The 9,397-nt window shown below is 58.0% G+C and overlaps 1 protein-coding gene across 2 annotated transcripts; it reads left to right on the top strand.

Annotated features, from left to right (window-relative positions):
- The first annotated feature begins 2,109 nt into the window (after nucleotides 1–2,109).
- On the top strand, nucleotides 2,110–9,201 carry MBD6 (methyl-CpG binding domain protein 6). Of its 2 annotated transcripts, XR_011144821.1 has the most exons (14): nucleotides 2,110–2,219; nucleotides 3,244–3,307; nucleotides 3,486–3,622; nucleotides 3,911–4,013; nucleotides 4,125–4,287; nucleotides 4,506–5,558; nucleotides 5,731–6,392; nucleotides 6,672–6,825; nucleotides 7,008–7,177; nucleotides 7,297–7,710; nucleotides 7,809–7,861; nucleotides 8,067–8,130; nucleotides 8,279–8,448; nucleotides 8,716–9,201. XR_011144821.1 is itself a non-coding variant. In XM_068970716.1 (13 exons), the coding sequence occupies exons 3-13, from the start codon at nucleotides 3,510–3,512 to the stop codon at nucleotides 8,351–8,353; spliced, it is 3,024 nt and encodes a 1,007-aa protein (XP_068826817.1). In that variant the 5' UTR covers nucleotides 2,110–2,219; nucleotides 3,244–3,307; nucleotides 3,486–3,509; the 3' UTR covers nucleotides 8,354–9,201. The 2 variants fall into 2 exon arrangements, 1 of the variants encoding a protein (XP_068826817.1); XM_068970716.1 differs by having other exon boundaries at nucleotides 8,279–9,201.
- Nucleotides 9,202–9,397: the final 196 nt, after the last annotated feature.

Below are 9,397 nucleotides of genomic sequence, written 5' to 3'. Positions count from 1 at the left end.
AGACTCAAGCCTCTGACCTCGATCCTCGGAGCTGAGATCTTTTAACAGGGCCTTGCCCTCCTCTCTGGGCGGGTCCAGAGGCCTACCAATCAGGAAGCGGCACGCCGGCGTTGGCCCCACCTCATCCCTTACGTCCGCCACTCAGGAGCCTCGCGGCACCGCCCCCGTCGCTCCCTCCCGCTTGGGGGTCGACTTAGTGTAGGACCCGGAAGTGGCTTTGGGTCACGAGGCTTCGCGGAGGAGGTGAGTGAGTCATGCGCGCGCGCGGAGGGGAGAGCTGGAGGGGGAGGGGAGGAAAGGGGGGCGGGGATGATGCAATGTTTGGCAACCGGTATCGGCGCGCGCACGCGCAGGGGACTACAAGGGTGGTGGGAGGTGCAGGGGAGGGTGGGGGAGAGGAGAGAGGGCGGGGCGCCAGCTCCCGGTACCCAACGGCCCCAACGGCTATCAACTGTGGTCGCCCCTAAGCTGCGGTGTGAAGGCTCACTGCAGCTTGTCTCTCTCTAGAGCTCTTGTTCCGCCCATCTGACATTACTCTTCGTTTTATCTCCACCAAAAGAAACTCCCACTTTCCTTGCCCCTGATCCCCTCCCTGCTAACGGACACCAGGTCTTTTAAACCTCCCACCTTTGAAAATTTGCATTCATCCACCAGGATTGTTTGCATCTTCTCGAGTTTTCTCTCAAAAGAAGCCAAGGAGCTTGACGCCCCTTGGTACTCATTCTAAGCTCTTCTCTGAAGAGCACCCTTAAACTTTTTTCTTTGTAAAGTATCTGATGAGCCCTCGGCATGCCAGAATTCGTGTTCTTTGCCGGGTGGCCCCGATCCCACTGTTTCGTCTAATCATCTTCCCCCAGTGGTGCTCTGTTGCCCTTCACCAAAGACCAGGCCCGCCCTTTTCAGTTATCAGACCTGCAGGTCCTGTGACTCCCTGCTGTGAGGAGCTGGGCTTCAGGCCTCCTACCTTAGGTGTTTGGGCTACAGTAGAGCCTTGTTGCCTGCGTGCACGTGAGCGCAAGAATGCCTGGGTCTGGGTTGTCAGGAACCCTGATTCTAGCCTCAGCGGTCCCTCACTTGCCCAGGGATCCTAGGCCAGTTACCTAATCTCGCCGTGCTTCACTGTCCTTGTTCGTAAATAAAAGATCGCCTGCTGGAAGTGAGATTATTATGAACTTGGAGGCAGCTTGAACAAAAGTGAAAAGCACGGTGGAAAATGCAAACTATATTTCAAGTGCCATTAGATATTAAACGGAGGCCATGTGGTGGCCTGTTACATATCCTGTCATATCCTCATGGGGGCAGCCAGAGTTTGTCCTAAGAAACTGTCACAAGGCTAGTTGTGGCTGGATGGCAAGTATAGGCGGTGGTGTGACCGGTGACAGGTCCTTGGTCAGGCCTGCACCACTGCTCCGGAGCTCCATTTCTCCTGTAAATGGGGGTGGGGGTGGCTTGGACCAGATGGTCTCTCCTGGCCCAAAGACATGACCAGGTTGTCAGTGACAGGCAGAGGTCATGTGACTTGACAGGCCGGGGTCGTGTTTTGACATGTTGACCTGGGGAGGCGGGTCAAGTCCCAGCACACTACCCGGGCAGCCTTTGGGGCGGGGCAGGGCAAGTCGCGACTTTCATCTTTCGGGGCCGGCTCCTCCCGGACCTGGCATTCCTGGCTCCCCGAACAGATTGTGGCTTTGGAAGGGGCCCCTCCCCGGGAAGGGCTGGGATTGGCCACCAGTGGCCTGGGAAGAGGCTCGGATCCTTCCGCGGAGGGCGGGGGGGTGGCCCCCGCGTGGGGTGTTTGTTCTCTTGGGGATTAATGGGGGGTTGTGGGGGAGGGGTAGGCGCGCTCCCGCATGCGCACTGCGGCCCCTCCTGTTGGCTCGTCGTTGTCCGCTGGGCGGGGGCCCGGCCCCGCCCCTCTCCCGTCCGGGCAGCGGCGGCGGCTGCGGCGGTGGCGGCGGCGGCGGCGGCAGCGACGGCGGCGGCGGTAGCAGCCTGCGCGGTGCCTTCTGGGAACGGAATCCCCAGGGCTGCCCCTGGCCCCCATGGCGCATGCGCGGGAGGCCGCTCGGTGATCCGCGGCAGCGGCGGCGGCGCTTCCTGCTAGGACCGGCCGGGGCTGTACCGGAGGCTCGGGCTCCACCGACCCTCCTCCCACTCCCTCCCACTCACCCTCTGGGCCGCGACTGCGCAGGGCGGGGCCGGCCGAACCATGGGCCGCGGTGAGTGCAGGGCCCGGCCCCCCCACCTCGCCCCTCCCCCTCCCCTCCTGTCCCTACCCTCTGCCCCCTCCGCGTCCTCTTGGCCCCTTTCCCTGGCCCCTTCCCCACTCCCCCGCCCTCACCTGCTCCCACCGTTTCTCTCTCTCACTGCTTGACTTTTGCCTTCTTCACCTCCCTCCCCTCAGTGCTTCGCCCACCCTCCGCCCGCCCTCTCCCCAAGTTCCTTCCTACTTCGTGCGCCTTCCCCTCCTCCCCAAGCTGAGGGAAGCAGGCTGGGTGACAGGGCGCCTTGTTATGAGAGGGAAAGTTTAGAAGCCGCCAGTGTGGGGTGGGAGCGATGGTGGGTTTGGAGAGAATACTTGCAGGTTTGTGGGGCGTCCCCATATGTATCAGAGGAGAATCCCTCTTGGAGCTAAACTGAAGCCAGTGGGACAGGAGGTGCTGATTCTTCTTGCCTTAGGCTTGGGGGAAAATCCGGAGCTTCTGAGAATAGTGGGAGAAGACAGAACTGTGATTCCGATGTTTCCTAAGACCCAAGTGAACTAGATCAGTGATTGTCTAGTGTAGCCAGGCCATGGGGGAACTTAACGCTGGTACCACCCGAGCGAGCAGTTGGGCAATTGCCTGGTGATCTGCGGGGCCATTCATACTTTTTATATGATCTTCCTGAGGGCGAGGGAACAGCAGGGGCCAGCCTTTCTGGGAAATTTCCTAGAGATTATGGGAATTAACCCGCACTCCTGGCTGAAGGTTTCTGTCCTTGGTGGGATGAGGGGGCCTCGACCTTTATATGTCTAGGGATTGGGCTGTGATTCCCCGGTCCCTGAGAGTTGTGGCTTTGACCCTTTGGTCTCTAGAGACTGAACGTGGAGAGGATGGTTGTGGGCTCAGCCACCAGATCCCTGGGATCTCTCTGGGTGCTTACCTCCTGTTACTAAGGATCTTTCCCTTGAGTGTCCTGGTCTGTGGTGCTCTAGTAGGTTGGGCAGATTCCTGACCGTCCTTTCTCTCTCCTGTGTTGCAGGTGTGGGCTAAGCCGGCGGCCCCGGCTTTAGACTGGACCCCACAATGTTTGCAGACATGTTCAGGTAGCCATGGTGGGCTGGCAGAAGGTTCCTCCTCATTCTCTCCCCCAGCTCTCAAGGGTTTCCCTTTGCTCCCGAGTTCTCTTGAGTCTCCCCACAACCTTTGCCTTGCGGGAATACTCCCTCAGGTACCCAGCCCAGTTTAATCCTGCTAATGCCACATGAATGTCTGTGTTATCAGGCACGTGGGAGCTGATTACACACAATGAATGGGGGCAATGAGAGCAGTGCAGCAGACAGAGCTGGGGGCCCTGTGGCCACATCTGTCCCCATCGGCTGGCAGCGCTGTGTTCGAGAGGGTGCTGTGCTCTATATCAGGTGTGGCTCCCCAGAGTTCCCCAGTTTCTATCCCCAGGCCCTTCAGTTGCCTAAGTTTTCTCTCTTTTCCTTCTTCTCTAAGCTCAGATCGCTGGTGCCCTGTTGCTCTCTGTTCCTCTTCCTTCCTCAGCTCTTTTGCTCTCTGTGCCTCTGGTCCTGTGCACTTGTTCTCTCCATCTTTTTCTCTCTGCCCTTCCTAGGAAGGTCTTTGAACCTTTGAAGGTTCTTTTAGAGTGTCTTCCAGTTCAGTGTTATCTAACCTCACACTCTGACCCTATCCTCTCCCAGTCCAAGTGGCACAGAGCTGTCTTCCTTGGAGCAAACCCGGAGCTACCTCCTCAGCGATGGGACCTGCAAGTGCGGTCTGGAGTGTCCACTCAACGTCCCCAAGGTCAGAGTGGTGAGGGTGAGATTGTCAGACTTAATGTCGGTCACTGACCGAGGTAGCTCTTTCTCAGATTCTGCTCTCTCAGGGTCCTTGTCTGTGCCTTCCACCTTACAGGTTTTCAACTTTGACCCTTTGGCCCCGGTGACCCCGGGTGGGGCTGGGGTGGGGCCAGCATCAGAGGAGGACATGACCAAGCTGTGCAACCACCGGCGGAAAGCTGTTGCCATGGCAACTCTGTACCGCAGCATGGAGACCACCTGCTCACACTCTTCTCCTGGTGAGTGTTCTCCACTTTACAGAGACAGGAAAACTTAAGGGTCTGGAAGAGGGGTGGTGGGAGGAGGTCTGTGAGAGAGAGCAAGAAGGGTGGAGTGGGGAACTGCTTGGTGAAAGGAGGGCACAGGGAAGCTGGGAGTTTGCGGGGGGAGGGATGGAAAAGACAAAATTCTTGGAAGGGGAGCCACAGGTTGATGCTTTGTTTCTCATTTATTGCAGGAGAGGGAGCAAGCCCCCAAATGTTCCACACTGTGTCCCCAGGGCCTCCCTCTGCCCGCCCTCCTTGTCGAGTCCCTCCTACAACTCCACTCAATGGGGGTCCTGGCTCCCTTCCCCCAGAACCACCCTCAGTTCCACAGGCTTTCCCCCCTCTAGCAGGCCCTGGGGGGCTCTTCCCACAGCCAAGGCTTCCTGATCCTGTCCCCTCTGGAGGCAGCAGCAGCCCTTGTTTCCTCCCACGGGGGAATGCCCCCTCCCCAGCTGCACCTCCTCCACCTGCTATCAGCCTCAACGCCCCCTCATATAGCTGGGGAGCTGCTCTCCGATCCAGCCTGGTGCCCCCTGACCTGGGCTCTCCTCCAGCCCCCCATGCTTCCTCCTCACCACCTTCAGACCCTCCTCTTTTCCACTGTAGTGATGCCTTAACACCCCCTCCCCTGCCCCCAAGCAATAATCTCCCTGGTCCCCCTGGCCCCTCTGGTCCTGCCACTCAGCCACCAGTGTCTTCAGCCACTATGCACCTGCCCCTGGTCCTGGGGCCCCTGGGAGGGGCCCCCACGGTGGAGGGGCCTGGGACACCCCCCTTTCTTGCTAGCAGCCTACTCTCTGCAGCGGCCAAGGCACAGCACCCCCAACTCCCCCCTCCCAGCACTTTACAGGGCCGAAGGCCCCGTGCCCAGGCACCCTCAGCTTCCCACTCTTCATTGCCCCGTCCCTCTCAGCGTCGTCCCCGCCGACCCCCGACTGTGTTGCGATTGCTAGAAGGGGGGGGCCCTCAAGCCCCTAGGCGGAGCCGTCCTCGGGCCCCTGCTCCCACCCCCCAATCTTTTCCTCTGCCGGAGCCATCCCAACCAATTCTCCCTTCTGTGCTGTCCCTGCTGGGACTCCCCACCCCTGGCCCTTCCCACTCTGATGGAAGCTTTAACCTTTTGGGGTCAGATGCACACCTTCCTCCTCCCCCCACCCTCTCCTCAGGGAGCTCTCCTCAGCCCACGCACCCCATCCCACCTGCCCTCCCTGGGACCACCAGTGGCAGCCTCAGCAGTGTGCCAGGTACGTGAGTGCACCAGAGCCCTTCCTTAGGGTACAGAGACCGCCAAGACATTGAAGGGAGAACTTAGAGAGCTCTGTAGTGGTTTTCTGGGTTGGGGGGCAGGGAGTTTGGATTCTTTAGATACTGGGAGAAAGGGTCTCTCTAGAGCTGAACCTCTCTTTTTCTTTGCAGGTGCCCCTGCCCCACCAGCTGCCTCCAAAGCCCCCCTAGTCCCCAGCCCTGTGCTTCAAAGCCCATCTGAAGCGCTTGGGATGGGGGCCGGCCCAGCCGGCCCTCTGCCTCCCCTGGCTGGTGGGGAGGCTTTCCCTTTCCCCAGCCCCGAGCAGGGCCTGGCGCTGAGTGGAGCCGGCTTCCCGGGGATGCTAGGGACCTTGCCCCTCCCTCTGAGTCTGGGACAACCTCCACCTTCTCCATTGCTTAGCCACAGTTTATTTGGCGTGCTGGCTGGGGGAGGGGGACAACCTCCCCCTGAGCCCCTGCTCCCCCCACCAGGGGGACCTGGCCCTCCCCTAGCCCCAGGTGAGCCCGAAGGGCCTTCACTTTTGGTGGCTTCCCTGCTTCCACCACCCCCCTCAGACCTTCTTCCACCCCCTTCTGCACCTCCTAGCAACCTCCTTGCCTCTTTCCTGCCCTTGTTGGCCCTGGGCCCCACAGCTGGGGATGGGGAGGGATCTGCAGAGGGAGCCGGGGGTCCAAGTGGGGAGACATTTTCAGGTTTGGGAGACCTGTCCCCCCTGCTGTTCCCCCCACTTTCAGCTCCCCCCACCCTCATAGCTTTAAATTCTGCGCTGCTGGCTGCCAGCCTGGATCCCCCCTCGGGGACACCCCCCCAGGTGAGGATAGGGGGTGAGTGGGTGGGACAGAACAAGAGATAGAATCAGAGATGGGAGCTGGGAATCAAAGGCTTTCAGTTTCATGTCTGAGCTCTTCCTTAGGGCCTTTGAGGAGGGTTTAGTTCTTAGCTGGGGGTAGGATGGACTGTAAGAATTGGGTCTGTATTTAATAAGCATGGCCTGCTTCAGTGGGGCTTCAGTGAGATTTCTACGTGAAAGTACTATAAACTTACTGAATACTTTACACATGTAGATGTTACAGCTATTTTTTCTCCTTAGCCCTGTGTCCTGAGCGCCCCCCAACCTGGACCACCTACCTCCAGTGTCACCACGGCAACTACTGACCCGGGGGCCTCCTCTCTGGGCAAGGCCCCCTCCAACTCAGGGAGACCCCCTCAACTCCTTAGCCCTCTGCTGAGTGCCAGCCTGCTGGGTGAGTCTGAGGGAAGACTCTGTGGTGTGGGAGAGAAGAAAGGAAGCAGAAAAATTGGGAGTAAAGACTGGATGAATTAGGGAAGAAAGTCTGTGACCACTGAGTTAAGCCTGAAAGAATAGGGTCTGCTCAGCCTAATTGGTTTGCCCAGGGAGACCCTTGACTTTACACTTCCTTAACAGGTGACCTGTCCTCGCTGACCAGCAGCCCTGGAACCCTCCCCAGTCTGTTGCAGCCTCCCGGCCCTCTTCTCTCTGGCCAGCTGGGGCTGCAGCTCCTCCCTGGGGGGGGAGCTCCTCCACCCCTCTCAGAGGCTTCTAGTCCCCTAGCCTGCCTGCTACAGAGTCTCCAGGTGAGGGGATGGGTATGTGTTAGGGAGAAAATTTTTTCCCCAAACTGGAAATACAGACATTTCAAGTTAAAAGTAGCTGGAAGTGCATTGAAACTGACAGAGATCTGTTTTGTCTGCAGATCCCTCCAGAGCAGCCAGAAGCCCCCTGTCTGCCCCCTGAGAGCCCCACCTCAGCCCTTGAACCGGAGCCTGCCCGGCCTCCCCTCAGTGCCTTAGCCCCACCCCACAGTTCTCCCGATCCCCCAGTCCCTGAGCTGCTCACTGGGAGGGGGTCAGGGAAACGGGGCCGGAGGGGAGGAGGGGGACTTAGGGGCATTAATGGTGAGGCCAGGCCAGGCCGGGGACGAAAGCCTGGCAGCCGGCGGGAGCCTGGCCGACTGGCCCTCAAGTGGGGGGCACGTGGTGGCTTCAATGGACAAATGGAACGGTCCCCAAGAAGGACCCACCACTGGCAGCATAATGGGGAGCTGGCGGAAGGGGGTGCTGAGCCCAAGGATCCATCCCCTCCTGGGCCCCATTCTGAGGACCTTAAGGTGAGTGTGGATTAAGTAATGGTTATCTGGGTACAAAGGCCCTGAGGAAAGGTTGAGGCCAAGGTGTCTTTTCCTACACATAGTCCATCTTTTCTCAGGTATCCCCAGGGGTAGTCAGAAAGTCTCGTCGTGGCCGCAGGAGAAAATACAAGTGAGTATACTGGACTTTCCAGCTTCTTGTTGGATTTATAGCAATAGTTAAGAGTGATTTGGCTTTCGAAAAGGCAGTACTTACTTGAATATGAATAAGGATACTATGCCTATACTGTCCACATGTAGAAAGTTTCCCACCCAAACTCTGAAAATCCCCTGGCGCTCAGGGACGTGCTCCTGATCCACCTGTGCCCTTATTGCAGCCCAACCCGGAACAGCAACAGCTCCCGCCAGGACATTACCTTGGACCCCAGCCCCACAACCCGCGTAAGTGTGCCTCACTGCGTCGGTGGGTGGGAGTGCATATAAAGGATGAGGCAGGAGGAGAAGAAGGTTAGTGGGAGTGGGGAGAAAATAAAGGACTTCCTGATACCCAGCTGTTTGATCACTTCTTTCAACTTCCCCTCTTGTATAGGCGGCTGTCCCTCTGCCTCCCCGGGCCCGCCCTGGCCGTCCTGCCAAAAACAAGAGGAGGAAACTGGCCCCATAGCAGCCATACCTGGAGCTGGATCTGACCCTGACTGGGGAGAGCTGAGTGCTGAGCCTTGGGAGCCCCTGCCAGCCACCTGCACCTGTGGACAGAGGGTGGGGGCACTACTCCCCACTCAGAGCACAAATGCAACCCCTTCCCCCACAGTCCCATCCTGAGCCATTGCAGGGGGTAGGGAAGCTCACCCCCTCCCCCCCAAAGCCATGTCACTGAAAAGGCCTGGGGGGGGGGGTGGTATATGGCCCTCTCCCCACCAGGCTAAGGGGAAAACCCCCTCCCCCAGGTCTTTTATTTGTTTAAGTTATTTTTGCACAAATGACTCTTTTATATTTAATTCGACTTCATTGCCTCCCTTTTTGAAGCCAGCAGGCTCAGTTTACAAACCTGTGAGCTACTGTTGGCTGCTGCCCTCCTTCCCAATGAAAGGTACAAAGCAATAAGCATCATGCGTCCTCCCCTCACCCCTGCCAACACCCCTCTGCCTCTGGCTCAGGTTGCTCAAAGCACAGATCCCCCTCTTACCCTGTCCCCAGGTTTGAAACACATAGCCTCATTTCAAGGTGTAGCCAGCTTCCCTCCACTTTCCTCTGGGATATGAAGAGGGGGTAAGGGGGCAAAGAGAGCCCTCTGGGTGTCTCCTCCCATACACACTACACTGCCCCTTCTCCCCCATCAAAACGCTCAGAGACGTTGTGACGATGCGACTGAGGATTATGCAACATGGTCCAACCGGAGCGGCCAGCATGACCAGCTGTCCAGGGGCTGCCTCCTGCCTTTTCTTTTGTAAAGACAAGACCCTTGGGAGTTTTAATTCTGTTTTGTACTTGCCCTGTGGGGCCTCCACTGCTTTTCTATGGGAGACACTCTTAATTTAACAGATGAGAATATTTTGAAACTCTGGCTCTGACTCTGTCCTCATTTTTTCCTTAGTTCTTTTGTAAGAACAGATTATAATTTAAATCCTACTTCTGTGGTAGAGAGTGCTTAGACTGTCTGTTACACTGTGTATGTCTCTTTCAGTGCTGCCTCTTCCCCAGGAAACAG

The sequence above is a fragment of the Capricornis sumatraensis genome, chromosome 4, assembly GCF_032405125.1.
Source record: "Capricornis sumatraensis isolate serow.1 chromosome 4, serow.2, whole genome shotgun sequence".
NCBI lineage: Eukaryota > Metazoa > Chordata > Mammalia > Artiodactyla > Bovidae > Capricornis > Capricornis sumatraensis.
This window is presented reverse-complemented; position numbering and strand designations above follow the sequence as displayed.

Coding starts and splice junctions, on each gene's coding strand:
- MBD6 (XM_068970716.1), top strand. CDS start 3,510: ATGAATGGGGGCAATGAGAGCAGTGCAGCAGACAGAGCTGGGGGCCCT. Junction 3,623..3,910: donor GGTGCTGTGCTCTATATCAG/GTGTGGCTCCCC, acceptor ATCCTCTCCCAG/TCCAAGTGGCACAGAGCTGT. Junction 4,014..4,124: donor GTCCACTCAACGTCCCCAAG/GTCAGAGTGGTG, acceptor TCCACCTTACAG/GTTTTCAACTTTGACCCTTT.